Source organism: Crinia signifera, chromosome 3, assembly GCF_055691185.1.
Source record: "Crinia signifera chromosome 3, ASM5569118v1, whole genome shotgun sequence".
Taxonomy (NCBI): domain Eukaryota; kingdom Metazoa; phylum Chordata; class Amphibia; order Anura; family Myobatrachidae; genus Crinia; species Crinia signifera.
Genome location: NC_139219.1, coordinates 231,962,828 through 231,978,678, shown reverse-complemented (window position 1 = coordinate 231,978,678; position 15,851 = coordinate 231,962,828). Strand labels below are relative to the sequence as shown.

Below are 15,851 nucleotides of genomic sequence, written 5' to 3'. Positions count from 1 at the left end.
TATAGATATTTCTACTTCAGAAAATAAGGCACATTACTTTGTCCGGTACTCTTTACCTATCACGGCGCCCATCGCGGGTACATTTATGTCTGGCCACGACGCGACCGACGCGATTTCCCATTGAAACCCATGTTAAACATGGAAATCGCGTCGGTCGCATCGCGGCCGGCCATAAATGTACCCGCGATGCCCGCGACGCGATGCACCCGATTTCCCATAGCAATCAATGTTAAATGGCCCGACCGACGCGATTTTACTGTTAAATGCCTCAATGGACCTGATGTGGCCATAGGAAACAATGTTAAATGGGCCACAGAGGCCAAATAGGCAACCTTGACTGGGAAATGGCCCCCCCAATTGTTACCGCCACCCCACGATCAACGTGAACCCGAAGCGTGGCGAGCGCAGCGAGCCCGCGAGGGGCGGCGGTACGCGTCCTCCGACCTTTTCATACCCCCACTATCCACGTCGGCGTGGAGTTGAGAATAGAATAGTGTGGCGAGCGCAGCGAGCCACCGAGCCCGAAGCGTGGCGAGCGCAGCGAGCCCCGCGAGGGGACGCGGATACCTTCACAGCTATACGCGTCCCCTCGCGGGCTTCACAGGTGTCCATGGCGACGCGGACACCTGTGAAGCCCGCGAATGTACGCGTTTACCTGTGAAGGTATCCGCGTCCGCTCGCCACGCTTCGGGCTCGGTGGCTCGCTGCGCTCGACACACTATTCTATTCTCAACTCCACGCCGACGTGGATAGTGGGGGTATGAAAAGGTCGGAGGACGCGTACCGCCGCCCCTCGCGGGCTCGCTGCGCTCGCCACGCTTCGGGTTGACGTTGATCGTGGGGTGGCGTAAACAATTGGGGGGGCCATTTCAGAGTTCAGGGTAACTATTTGGGCTCTAAGGCCCATTTAACATTGTTTCCTATGGTAAAATCGGGTCCATTCAGCCATTTAACATGAAAATCGTGTCCATCGGGCCTTTTAACATTGATTCCTATGGCAAATCATGGGCATCGCGTCGCGGCCATTGTGTGCACATTTATGGCCGGCCGCGACCGACGCGATGTCCATGTTTAACATGGTTTTCAATGGGAAATCGTGGACAACGCGTCGGTCGCGTCGCGTCCGGGCATCTTTAGCCCGCATACGACGCGACCGACGCGATTTTTTACCTCACGATGCCCACGATCAAGATCGTGGGCGCCGTGCTAGGTAAAGAGTACCCTTTGTCCGCCTAAAATAGGAATGCACAAAAAGCCCTTTGTTAAAAACTTTTTGAAGTTATAGCAATCCTGTTACAATATGTTAAATGCTGGAAAATCGAGTTCTTGCCAAATGTAAAATAACCTAACAAAAGGGTTTATGGTTAAACAACATAGTTAATTCCGGGTGATATACTTTATATCAATTTCTAAGTCAACACCAAAAGGTGTACATGCACAAAGTCGACACAGGAAAGGTTGAGATGAAAAAGGTTGACATGCACACGGTCGACAGTGACAAAAGGTGTACATGCAAAAGGTTGACATGAGTTATTACCTTTTTTGGTGTCCGTGTTGACACCTCAGCATGTGGACCCCAAAAGTGTGCCACATCACCTGCTATGATTTGGGCCACATATGTTAAAGCATGAAAAAGTAAATAAAAAAATGGGGAAAAAAAATTCCCTAAAGACCTTTTGACCATATGCATGTTGATCATATGGTGTTAACCGATTGGCTGTAGACTTAGCATACAGATCCCATTAATTAAAGTTTATACAGTATGGAAAAGCTCCAAAAGTAACATACACACTGAGAGGCTTTCCCTCTGCCCGGCACCGACGGAGGGGGGAGGACGGCTTTGCATAGTGCAGTGCTATGCAAAGCCACCCCTCAAAGCCGCTCATCTGCTGGTATAACCATCAGGTGAACGGCTATTCCGGCGAGGATGCGGGAGCACGCAGCAGCGCTCATCGCCAGGGCATACACACTGGGCAGCTTTGAGCTGAAAGCCGCTTAAACCTGCTGTTTTGAGCAACTTTCATCTCAAAGTCGCCCACTGTGTATGGGCCTTTAGACAGGGAAAGCTGGCACCAATCAGAGAAGACAGGGGTGGGGGGGGGGGGGGCAAACCCTCAGCAGTCTATAGGTGACTTCATATTTTAAGAGATCAAAGTGTTATGGAAATATAATTCTATTTCAAAACACAATCTAATCTTATAACACCTACAGCTTACAAAGCCCTAGAAAAATAGGACGGAGAATGGCGGTACCAATCACACATAAATCTTGTAGATTAATGTAAGCATACCATATTTCATGTTACCATTACACCAGGGAAGTGGTGTGCAGTTATTTTTACTTGAATTTAAAGTTGTGTGATCAGTTCTGGGATGAACCAAAATTCTATTAACTTTGCAGCTAGTCAGAGGGCAGTATTCAATGAAAAAGTTCTCCGTGCATGGAGAGCGTTTTATTTCGCTCTCCATGCACTCTCCGTGTTCCGGAGGGCTCTCTGCCACTCCTGCTCCCTCTATTCAATGTGGCTGATGCTCTCCGCCACTCGCGGAGAGTCTTAACCCCTGCAGGGAGCAGGGAGCTTTCAGGGAGCCGGAAGCAGCCAGAGAGATTAAAGTCTCCCTGGCTGCTCCAGAGGACTGTGGAGGGGAGGGGGGCTCTCCAGGACCCAGGCTGCACCCCCCTATAGCCAGCGGGGGACCCAGTATTCACTGCACCCGTTTGTGCATAGTTACGTTCGGGTGCAGTGAATATATGAATATCTAATGAGCGGCTCGAGCGCTCCGGCCCCCTGCTGGCTGCACTGTGTAAAAAAAAAAAAAAAAAAAAAAATTTAAAAAAATATTTTTTTTTTAATTAAATATATATTCATGTGCTTATTATAAGCACATGAATAAAAATAACATGCTCCTTCACAGAAAAAAAAAACTGATTTTTTGACACCAAAATTTCTTAAAAAAACCTTTTAGTTTCAAAGTTCACATTCCAGCTCTCCATCAAAAGATGGAGAATTGCTACACGGAGAGACACGGAGAAAGTCACTTAGAAAGACGGAGAACATTTCACATTGAATAGGGTTGCTCGCTTTTGGAGAGCAAAATGCTCCGTCCAAGGCGAACAAAGCACAAGTTCTCCACAAAACACGGAGAACTTTTCTCATTGAATACTGCCCAGAGACTTTATGACATTATAAATTGTGGGTTTGAATTGGTGATGAAACTATGGGAGTCCTTATTTTCATATTTAGATTAGGGAATCCCCTTTACTAATTTGAAGCCTGATCTGCATTTCCTGCAGTTCCAAATAGCAAGATTAGCCATGTGTTATTCAGAGTAAGTTGCTTATATTTCAAACTGCAACACATCTATGTAGCTTGTAACTAATTTAATTTTCGAACATATTTTTGTAGTGATTTACAAAAGTGCAATCCTAAAAGTGTTTTTTATTAGTCTATTCCATATCTGCTCTGGAATAAGCTATTTGATTGCTATGGCCTTGCTAGAAGTAAGGGGTGCCCAGCTAAATGTGTGTTTGTCTGTGTTGCTGAGCTTGCCTAATTGTAACAGTGTTAGTGGCAGTAGCAGCTATTACCTCGTTGGAGGAGAGGGGCTGCTGAGCTGCTGCTGCCCCCCCCCCCCCTCGGGTGCAGCTGCTGCTGGTCCCCGCCGCCTCCATCTTCTTATACCAATCACTGTTGCGGGTAGCCTCTTTGGTACTGCACATTCGCTGGCCCTAGCCTCTATGGGGCTGCTTTGGGAGGGGACCCGTAGAATTGTGTTGACGGTCCCGGGTCCGGCGCATGCTCAGAACCCATTTTTAGGAGTCACAGTGAAGCCAGTGCAGTCTCACAGACTGCATCTGGCTTCGCACAGTGGCAGATTTTACCTGGGGGGCTGCAACCCATGGGTAAAAACCGCCACTGGTTAATGGGATCTATGGCCCCTTCATTTACCACAGGTAGTGGCAGGGAAATATAAAGTGCATAGTACAATGCCAAAAAAATAAATTCCTGTGCTTTTGTGTTTTCCGATGGGGAATGATTTATGTTTGGCTGTTGAGTTTGGAGCACTTCAATTTGAAAAGTGCATTTTGAGACGAATTCACAGCAGTTTGTAGAAATTAATGTTGGTTCAAATCCGTGTTGCAGTGGAGACTATTGAAAGTTCTGCTGAGTTTTGACAATGGTCTATTAATTTGTCCATGTGTTTTGCCATGATTATCACTTGTATTTAAGGAAACTCTGCTGGGTTTTGTGTTCAGTAAATTACCAAGATGTAATCTTTGAAAAACTATAAACACGAATGATAGTAACTTTACCCCTTAGTGCAGGGGCTCCCAATATTTTTCTAATCACGGCACCCTAGAGCAGGCATGTCCAAACTACGTCCCTCCAGCTGTTGTGAAACTACAAGTCCCATAATGCCACCCAGCTAGCTCAATTAAGAACTTGGTTCCTACAGGGGGAAATTGGCTGGGAGTACACTAATAAGTTGTCTTCCTTTTCAATCCCGGGAGGCAGCCCGGCTCAGAGAATCACATCAGGGGAATTAAAAAGTAGTGACCCGCCATTAACGGTACAGGCCATTAAAATCTGGCAAGAGGTAGCCCAAATAATGGGCGTGGATTTTTTAGATAGAGAAGTTCGGATAGTGGATCAACTTACAGATCAAGAAGTGTCTAACCTACAGATCAACGAGGCCTGGCATTCCTATGAGGTCACTAAACTACATCAGATCTTTATCCCAGCGGGGCTTAAATCATTCTCTCAATTAAAACTAGAATTTAATTTGCCCCAGACACATTTTTACAGACACCTACAATTAAGAAGTGTAATCCAGTCACACTTTCCTAAAGATGCCCCGATATTCGGGGACTCTTTAATAAAAACTATATTAATGTCTAGCAATAAAAAAAAGTTAGTCTCTAGGATATATAAGACAATGGGTAAAGAAGTGCATAAAGACGAACTGATGGATCTCCGGGATAAATGGGCACAAGACGTGGGTGAACTTAGTGAGGAAAATTGGTTGAATGCAATGAAATCCACAAATAAAGCCACAAACTCTCTCCGAGTCCAATTAACGCAATTGTATATACTCCATAGATCCTACTTGACGGTAAAAATATTAACCAAATTCCCTAGTAAAGCCGCCGCAACGTGCCCCAAGTGTAGTGATCCCACCGGATCGTTTATGCATCTGATTTGGGAGTGTCAGAGTGTGGCAAAGTTCTGGGAAGAAGTTAAAAAGGTAATAGTAGACACAGGGGTAAGGGAGGAGACACTATCTGTTAAGTGCTGCCTATTGGGTGTAATGGGTGATAATATTGGCGGTAACGAGAAAACTTACATTAATAATCTATGTGCATTGGCGAAAGTCATAATCGGCAGAAATTGGATGGTTGAAGCTGCCCCCGAGTTGAACCACTGGGTTGCACTAGTGAATTACATCTGCAGGCAGGAACAGTCACTGTACGCTAACCGTAGCACGTTAATCAAATTTAAACTAATTTGGCACAAATGGATTAATTCCTCATATTACTATGTTTAATTTAAGGTATACTGTCTTTGGACAGAGTTATTAACCACTGAATGAGGGGTTAGGGTTAGGGTATGGTGGGTTGGGCCACTGTTTGGGATTGCTTAGCACGAAACATAATGAATTAGTATAATAATCACTGGACACAGGGCGCTGGCCTGCTTCGGTCACTGCATCCCCCTAAAAAGTTTGATAGTAGTTAAATTTAATATCGTATGAGAAAACTCATACGGCATGTATATCTCACTTTATAGTATCAACATTTATATATATATATAATGTTTTTTTTTGTCACGTGCACAAGCATTATGAGTTTCACAATTTAAATACTGACAACAGGTGCGGTATAGTGGCACAAACCAGTCGGGGCTGAGATTTTAAGCTAGCAGTTAAAGCCAAGCATCCAATATAACTAACTGGATTAAAAGCTGTATAGATAACTCGTCCCCCTCAATATCGGTCTCAATACATAAATCCACCGAATCGACTCTGGAAATAAGTACAGCCGGGGATTAACTTACAAGAAATCAGGTGACCTAGTATGTCATATTGGAGGCCGCAAGTGCGGCTTGATGATATATAATGGAGGGACGGGGAACAGGCGCAATGAGATAATGAAGTTTATAATATATGTGTATCTAAGCTGGATTTTAATGTATCGTTTGTTAGTATATTATATGTTATGTCCTTTTTTTTTTTATATATATATATATATATATATATATATATGTACTATGGATGATGAAAATATAATAAAGATCTGAAATAAAAAAAAAAAAACAAGTCCCATAATGCCATGCCACAGTTTTGCTATTAGGAAATGCTAAAACTGTGACAAGGCATGCTGGGATGTGTAGTTTCACAACAGCTGGAGGGCCACAGTTTGGACATGGCTGCCCTAGAGTATCAGAATTTTTCCACGGCACTCCTAGGCCCCAAAAAAATATATATCAAATTAAGTAGATTGTGTTTATATGTGCTTCTTAGGTTGTTATGTGGTAAAGGGCAGGATTTGGTTCTGATTGTACACATTTTATGATTGGCAGACACCAGCACTGGTTTTGTCCAGAAATAACTGATCATAAATAATTGAATTGGTCCTGGACGACCAACCCGAGGCACCCCAGGGAGCCTAGACGCACAGTTATGGAAACAATGCCTTAGTGCAGGGGTTCCCAATCTTTTTTGAATCACGGCACCCTAGAGTATCAAAATTTTTTCACGGCACCCCTAGGCCAAAAATAAATTTATTAGATTGAGTTTATAGGTGATTCTTTGGGTCAGGTATGTGGTAAAGGACAGGATTTGCTTCAGTTTGTACACATTTTATTAATGGCAGCCACCAGCATTGCTTTTGCTCATAAAGAATTAACCATTAATAATTTGAGTTGGTCCTGGACTACCAACCCAGGGCACCCCTGCATGTGTCCCGAGGCACCCCAGGGAGCCGCGGCACACAGTTTGGGAACCACTGCCTTAGTGTATAATATTCAGCTCGGTCCTCACTGAATCAAGTAATGAAGATCTGCATAAATTGCATTCTTGATGCTAGTTTAATACAGACAAAGTGAATCAAATTGCAAAATATGGTCATAGTCAGACCTCTGCGAAACATGCTGGGGTCCATGACAATTGGTATGTGTGAAGATGAATAAATGACATGCTGATATTGTGAAGAAGGGGGCAAAATACTGGATATTGAGCAAACAGTACCTATTACCTCATTACGGCTTTAGTGGACTAGAGGGTATTTTTAATAAAGGTTGATTAATGGCAATTTCTACAGTGGCTAAAAACATTTACTAACAGTTAAAGGTTAATTTTTTTAAAAATTGCCTGTTTGTGAATTTGTGTTTTAGCCCCTTAAAATATAACTTTGATTTAGACGGATTTCCATAGACTTAACTGATGGAAGTGGACATTAAAACAGTAAATGTTATGAAACTACAAGTCCCATTATGCCTTGCCTCAGTTATGCTATTAGGTATGCTAAATCTATTGCAAGGCATGCTGGGATGTGTAGTTTCACAATAACTGGAGGGTCAAGGTTGGACATGCCTGCCCTATATGTTAATGTAGTGGAATCCCTCTAACTTGAAGTAACTTGCAGCCTCCCACCCTTTCAGCTGGCAGAGTCAGAAGCTGTGTGTATGATGGAGAGGTCTCTCCATAAGATAAAGGCTACTAGTCTCAATTTGCCTGCTGGTGTAACCTGCAGTCCGTATTGGGGCTGCAGCTGGCTGTATTGGGTGGGCATACCACTGAAGCGTGATGTGTCGTGGGACTATTGTCCAAGATGTAGTCTATTAGCAGGTGTGCTGGGGAATGCCCTACAGGAAGGCAACTCCAGCAAGGTTAAGCCTGAAGAAATGATTGACTGATCCATTCAGGGTCTGGTGACTTTGTGCCCGATTCAAACCTGATCGCTGGGCTGCAAGTTTTCTGGGCCCAGTGATCAGGTAAACGTCGCCACACACACACACACACACACAAGCAAATTCCTGCCTATGAGCACAGCTGCGATTTGATGCCTAGCACATCATTTACCATCGAATGGTTTTCCCCTCATAGCGGTGAGTAAGCCAGGACTTACAGATGCTGCAATGTCCACGGGGAGAAGATGGCCGCTGCAGACGTCACTGGCCCTCCCTCCCAACAGCGGTGGAATGCCTGCGTTTTCTGGGGAACTTCCAGAAAATGCAAGGTAACCTCTCCCAAATGGCCACAGGGTGTCAATCACCCTGCAGGTAGCCATCCTTCTTGCAAAATGCAATGTGACAAAACTGCTTGAGGTAACTACGCTGATTAATATTATGCTTGACATCTAAATATCTGTGTGCTAAGGAGTATGCATTTGTATGTGGCTTTTTCACACAATGGACTTTGGGCCTTATTCTAGTTCACTCTGACAAAATCCTTCTTAGATGGACAAAACCATGTGCACTGCAGGTGGGGCAGATGCTACTTGTGCAGAGAGAATTAGATTTGGGTGGGGCTTTACTTCAAAGTGAGATCTATATTGCAGTGTAAAAATAAAGCAGCCAGTATTTACCCTGCACAGAAACAAAATAACTCACCCAAATCTAATTCTCTCTGCACATTTTACATCTGCCCCCCCCTGCAGTGCACATGGTTTTGTCCATCTAAGAAGATTTTGTCAGAAAGAGTGAACTAGAATAAGGCTCTTTATTCAGATATGATAGCAGTACAATTTTTTGGGAAAATGGGCAAAACCATGTGCACTGCAGGTGGGGCAGATGTAACATGTGCAGAGAGTTAGATTTGTGTGAGTTATTTGGTACTTGTTTAATAACCGGGCGCCCGATTTTTTTATTGTATTGCATCGCATTGCATCGCATTGCACCGCATGCGTACATGGCATACAATTCATGCAATGCGATTTTTCATTGTAAAGACCAGATTTATATATTTATATAGTCACCCATGGATGATTTCATACCCCCACTATCCAACTACGCATGAAGTTGATTTTATATAGCGTGGCGAGCGCAGCGAGCCCCGCGAGGGGACGCAGAATACTTGTAAAGTAATCCGCATCCGCTCGCCACGCGCTGCGCTCGCCACACTATATAAATTCAACTCCATGCGTAGTTAGATAGTGGGGGTATGAAATCATCCATGGTTGACTATACAATCAGGTCTTTACAATGAAAAATCGCATTGCATGCCTTTAGTGGCATGCAATAAAAAAAAAAATCGGGAGTCCAGATAATACACAAGTACCATTTATTTTGTTTCTGTGCAGGGTAAATACTGGCTGCATTATTTTTACACTGCAATTTAGATTTCAGTTTGAACACACCACACCCAAATTTAACTCTCTCTGCACATGTTACATCTGCCCCACCTGCAGTGCACATGGTTTAGCCCATTTTTCAAACAAATTTGTACTGCGATCAGATCTGAATAAGGGCCAAAGTTCTGTTGTGCAACATAAGTGTCACATATCAAATTAATCTGAGAAGTCTCAAAGTGGTTTAATCGCATTACAACAAATCTAAAAAAAAAAAAAATTGTCTGAAAGACACACACAAAAAAAAGAAAAAACACAACGGGCACATCAAAAATCTCAGAGGGCCTAGTGCAGGCATGTCCAAACTATGGCCCTCCAGATGTTGTGAAACTACAAGTCCTGCACAGTTTGCTATTAGGGAATGCTAAAATAATTGCAAGGCATGCTGGGATGTGTAGTTTCACAACAGCTGGAGGGCCGCAGTTTGGACATGCCTGGCCTAGTGGCTCACTCGCAACATACTTCTCAGACTGCATAGCATATTGAGACTAGGTGTATAAGGAAAGTTAAGGAATTCTAAATGGGTTTTGCTTTAGCTGGTTGTGAATTTAAGGTTATTCATGTATGTTATGAAATTTTTCAGTGATTATCCTGTTCCTTGCCTGATGACTAGGAAATAGAATTTGACAGCAGATCAGAACCACTTGGCCTATCTAGTCTTCTCTTTGCATGTACATGCACACTAGAGTATATTGTGTCAGAAGACCATTAACTGAACAGTAGCAGCCCATACAAGCACAGGTAGAAGATATAAACTCCACAGAAAATCATTGTGACTATTAAGCCCATGACTTCAGTGCTGTGAGGCAGTAATGCTATTATCCTTGCTGCCCATCATCAATGTAGCACCAGCATAAAAAAGGAGCCTTAGTACATGTGCATGTAATAACAGTAAGTGAGCCTCCTGCAGGAGGGGATGGTGACAGTTATTAGGAGACTGAGTGGCACCATGATGAGAATTTCTTGCTGGGCTATCCTTCTCTACATAGCTTATATACTTAGGCCATTAGGATTCTTCCCACATCTAGTTGGTGGTGTCCTCATTCCTCGCCAGCATTCTCCGAAAGCAGAAGTTTGGGGACTACGTTGCATCACTTCCGGTGCGCTCTACGTGCGGTCCATGACCAAGGCATTTGAAGCTTTCATTCAATGCATTTGATATGGACACAAGTAGCACTGACCAGAAGTGTCAACTTCGGAGAAGAATGGTTTTTTTATGTAGCATTTTGGCAAAAGGCAGAAAACTGGAAAGACTTTGCAAGTAGGTTTCACTTCTTCAGTAGTTTATCTTTAATGTTATAATTTGGAAGCTTGTGGTATTGACTGCGTGTAACTGAATATTTGAAGAGACTCTTGCATATATGGTTCTTTGACCAACAATTCTATACCCCATCAATTCCCTTTTTTCCCCCCTTCCTTTCGGTCAACTAGTTTTATTATGATCTTTTTGTTATTCTGGATACCTAAAAGTGAGGCTTTCTTTATGAAGTTTTATTTTATTCTTTTGCATATTATATTATGTATAATTTCAGGCATTATGTAATTTGTTGAAAAATTCAAACATCATTCTATGCCCCACTGATACACCTGGTAAGTAAGATTTAAGTACAAATTTGAAATGGAGAGACAATTAGATGATAAAGTTTACCATTTATTAACGTAAATTTTCTGGATGTCCTGAGAATTCACACTTACGTGTATAAGCGCACTAAAAGAAAAACTATTCTTCATGCAACCAGCTTTCACCCTAAAGATTTAAAATGTGACCTGCCTTATTCGTCATTTATTAGAGCGAGACGCATATGCAGTGACTGTTATAAAGCAATTGAGCATATTGATAATTTACTACACAATTTTTTGACCTGTGGTTACTAGCAGGCCCCATTTACACTTGCCAAAACACTTAAAGTGCCTTGAGTCCTGTTGGAGAAAGTGCGCTATATAAATAAAACAAACTCAATATACCTGGGGGAAAATTGTTCAAAACTAAGAAATGCATGGGGGGAAAAAAACAAAAAAAACTACCATGGCTTAATAACTTTAACACTAGAAGTAACAAAATCACAGGTATTCTGGCTAAGAAGGTGTGGTTCATTGTTAAAAGTGATACGGCTTTAAAATTTAATGTCATGGATATCAATCGGTCTTATAAGAGGGAACTAGTAAAATCCAAAGTCTCTGGTTTCGGATAAGAATCACGTACTAGTTTTATACAAACTCCTCGTTTTATATTTTGGACATATGTAGTAAATATTGCTCTAAATTATATTAATGTAGCCATGTTCGGATAGGTGTTCCATGAACTTCCAGTACAGCGATACATTCACAGTAAATGAAACGCATTTGTTTCCTCCAGCGCAGCACCTTGCCTGGGCGTGGAGCGCATGACAATGTTTGGTTGCAAACTGGTCGCCACCCCTCTCTGGTTGTGCAGACATTTCCTTTAATGCATTCCACGATGGTAGTACACACGACATGTATGTGTACCGTGAATGATGGTGCGGTTTAAAATGTCGGTTCTGTGAGCAGAGCGGGCTATACTCTAGGGCAGGGCTGGGCAATTGCGGCCCTCCAGATGTTGATGCACTACACATCCCAGCATGCCTTGCATCAGTTTCAGCATGGCCACATAGCAAAACTATTGCAAAGCATCCTGGGATGTGTAGTTCATCAACATCTGGAGGGCCGCAATTGCCCAGCCCTGCTCTAGGGGGTCGATCCTATTCGGGTTAGAGTTGCCATTCAGGTGCTGTTTAAACACTGAAAACGGCACCTGAAGTAAGCTGATCTAGCACCCTGCGCTGGGCCGAATTCGCTTACAATTGCTTGCACCCCTATGGAGGTGCGAGCACTGTTAAGCAAATTTAGTCTGTCATAAAGTGCACCCGGTGCCATGATGATTCGCAAGTGCAAATCATCCGCACCAAATAGGATCGACCCCCTAAGAAAGTGCACTAGGAGTTTATGGATTGCTACTATTTTGGTGTTTAAGGACATGATTTTTCGTACATATAAACACTATGAAACAGCAGGTTTATGATGTGGGAGGTACTCAGTGGTGATTGGTGGGTGTTCTTTAAAAGGTGAAGGGTAAGATTATGCACTAGAGAAGCTGGATATGGGGTTTTGAAAAGGTCTGAGAGCAATGTCGCCCAATTAGCGATTCTTTACCATTTAAACTGGCTGGTAGTGAATCAATGACTATATATAAAATGTATCTATCTAGGTTTGAAAAGTCCAAGACCTGTTTCTATAAGACATACTGTATTGTACAACCATTAAAATAGGATCTCTTATTGGCATCTAATGCATCTTGCCGTCTAGTGGAAAATCTACACCTATATATTCCCAGCATGGAAATATAAGCAGATTTGTTTGTAGGGTCATAAATCTATATTCAGTCATGTCACTGTCTCTTAATGCATAAGCGGCTAAAACGTAAAACTAATTTTCTGCTAATGATGTCTAAATATTAGGATGAAATAGCCTGTATTTACCTAACACAGAAGCAGCTGCTTATTACTTATCAAACACTTTACTTTGTAGGTCTCGATAATGTGATGCCTTAAAGTGGTTTAGCTGGGCTGACCTGTAGGTCCCGTGCTTTAGACTTGGAGGGACATGAGATCACCTGGACATGGTAGGTAGGCCTCAATATTACTAAAACTGCAGAAATATTACTATCATCAATGTTTAGAGAGTGCATCAGTAATTTCCTTTTGTGTGTGACACTAAACCTAATGAGGTCGTACCATGCCGATACTTGTAAAGTTAAGCTGGGTACACACTAGACGGCATTTTAAATGTATTTTCCAATAACGACCATTCGATATGACAAATTCTTAAAATAGTTCAGTGTGCACTAGCAAACTCCTCTGTCGTCTGTACAGGTAGCTGTATTTAGGAAATCAATGGCCACATATTACTGGATGTGGCCACTGATTACACTATATAATTTGTCCGAGAACATCAGGGAAAACGTGAGCAACATTGTATTGTTTGCATGTCATCTAGTGTGTACCTGGCATTAGGATGTGCAATCGAGGTCCACTATATGTGTCTGGGTGATGCCTGTTAAGAGACCTGACTTTCTGGTTAACTATAAATAACTTAAGGGCCCCATACATCATCAATTAATTGTGACAATCCTGAGATCTGGAGATGATTGCCACCATTAATTTTAGATGTGTGGGCTCCCCCTTTTGGCAATCCAAATCAAAAATTAATAGGGATCGCCAATCGATTGTTTAATCAGATTTTTAAACATGCTTAATAATCTGGTATTATCTGCGGATCTTTTTTATATGTGTGGGCATTCCCAATTCGTGTTCTTCATCTATTTACATTATGAACAGCTGAAATGACAATCGATTGGGCAATTTCCAGATATGAAGATGCAATCTTTAGATGGAAAAATGTGCCGATTACTGAAATAAATCTGTAATGTGTGGGCAAAGTCAGATAGATTGTAAAATCCATTTATCTGGCCAAAAAATCCCTGGATCTGGAAGTCCATTAATTGTGATTGCTGATGTATGGGGCCCATTACTCTGCATAAGATATCTGTGCCTTGTTCCTAACATCAGGAGCATAGATTTGTTGGTATCACCAGTTTGAATGCTTATAAAAACAAAAGCGATGTACTCTTTCACATTAGTGACTGCACAAGTCTATAGAATATATCTTAAAATTAAATCTATATTAATATCTATATCGAAAACCATTTGTTTAATATAAATTATATTTTACAGTCTTCCAGTAATTATTTATTCCATCTAAAACAGCAGCCTTCACACTGAGGACACAAATTAAAAAGCAGTGCCTTTAACTTAAATGAATAGGTCAGGCTAATGACAGATCCCCTTTTAACTTGGAACACTATGGGGTATATTCAATTAGTGTCAGATCCAATCCGACATTCTATTGTCAGAATGGATCAGATACTACCTATTCAATGCAGCGGCAAAATCCAAATGTCGGAATTGGCCGCTGATTGATGCTCACCTGGCCAGCGGGAGGCGGCGGAATGCAGCAGTATGTTCCCGGGAAGAAGAGCGTCGGGTGACCTGCTCTCGCCCAGGCTGGTGGCAGGACGGGTGAGTGACGTGGGAGGGGGACAGGGGGATGGCGCCTGGTGAGATGTTGCTGCTCACCTGGCACCGTCCTCCCTGCTTCAATATGACATCTTTTCAAGTCGGATAGACATTGCCAGAAACAGGGCCAAATCCTGTTGGATTTGGCCCTGTTTCCACCAAAAGCAGGTGGATTGGCAGCTTTTCCGCCAATTCACCTAGTTTCTGACAGGTCGGAACGACCTGTCGGGGAAAGAAAAGCTAGAATTGAATAGAATAGGACGGAACCCATTCAGACCTATTCTAGTTGGAAACGGTCCTCTTTTTGCCAAGACAGCAGTTCCAACTGGAATTTAATATATCCCTTTAATCATGTGAAATAGATGGAATTGAGATCTAAAATGTGCAGGTACAATTACCATACAGGAGAGAAAGGGGCTATGATCACACAGAAGGTAACATTTGTCAAGAAGATCATAATAAGAAATCTCTTTCCCAAGTTATTGCAACAGAATAAATGAAAAAAATATGATTATTGTCAAAAGCACTATATTCAATGGATTAATGGAAAATCAAACATACAAAGCAGGCAAACACACAAAAGAAACAAAAAACAAAAAGACCTGTGGAGTGGAAGATGGGATGACATTGCTCTCAGCAGGGACTGGTATAACAGGGATCACAGGGACAATGGGAGGACAAGGAGCACCAGCGTCTGTGGACTAAAAGAAAAACAAAACCATTCAACTTAACTAAAAACAAAAAGAAAACAGTATGTGACACATTACAAAAAAGGCATGTGGAAATGCAACAAGAGATTAGCTATTACAAAATTTTCTACCAGAAGGCAGTGAGTATTTACAGTACAAGATGTTAACCTATCAACTGAGGCTGTTGTATCCCCAATAAAAGTTGGGGAAATGTAAGCTTCAAATGGACTTTAGGCTTTTAAACGTGCACTCCAATGGAAAATAGTGTAAAGCAATCAGTATACACAGTAATAACAAGCAAGCAATGCAGACAAGTACCATGTTAAAAATCAAATGCATAAATTTCTTTAAATTCTAAAAAAATTCAAAATAAATTTTGACATTAATTGCAATGATATTTATTAGCTATTTGGGAACATTCAAAAACGGACTTCATACGCATAAATATGAAAACATTTTCTACTACACATTGACATGAATACATAATGCTGATAAATAGAATGAAGCAACAAGTGAAATACTACGATGAAACTGGTTACCAGATTCCTTTGGGATCCTTTTGACAAGAGCTTAGTAATACTACAGCCAATGTGTTGAAGAAGTACCAAGCTGATATACACTTCAGCAAGAGAAGGTACACTACCATTTGAAGACCAGCGTACAGCACAGTACGAAATTGCAGAAAGATACATTTGTATGTATAGACATTTGTCTGTATAGA

At 42.0% G+C, this 15,851-nt stretch overlaps 1 protein-coding gene across 28 annotated transcripts in view; it reads right to left on the bottom strand.

Annotated features, from left to right (window-relative positions):
- DLG1 (discs large MAGUK scaffold protein 1) overlaps positions 1-15,851 on the bottom strand; it is a 291,905-nt gene that overhangs the window by 137,975 nt on the left and 138,079 nt on the right. For 15 of the 28 annotated variants that reach the window (XM_083177591.1, XM_083177594.1, XM_083177595.1 and 12 more), the window contains one exon: positions 15,044-15,142. The exons of the other annotated variants lie outside the window; for them this stretch is intronic. In XM_083177591.1, the coding sequence (XP_083033717.1) occupies positions 15,044-15,142 (99 nt within the window). The remainder of the gene's footprint in view (positions 1-15,043; positions 15,143-15,851) is intronic. 28 annotated transcript variants of the gene reach the window in all.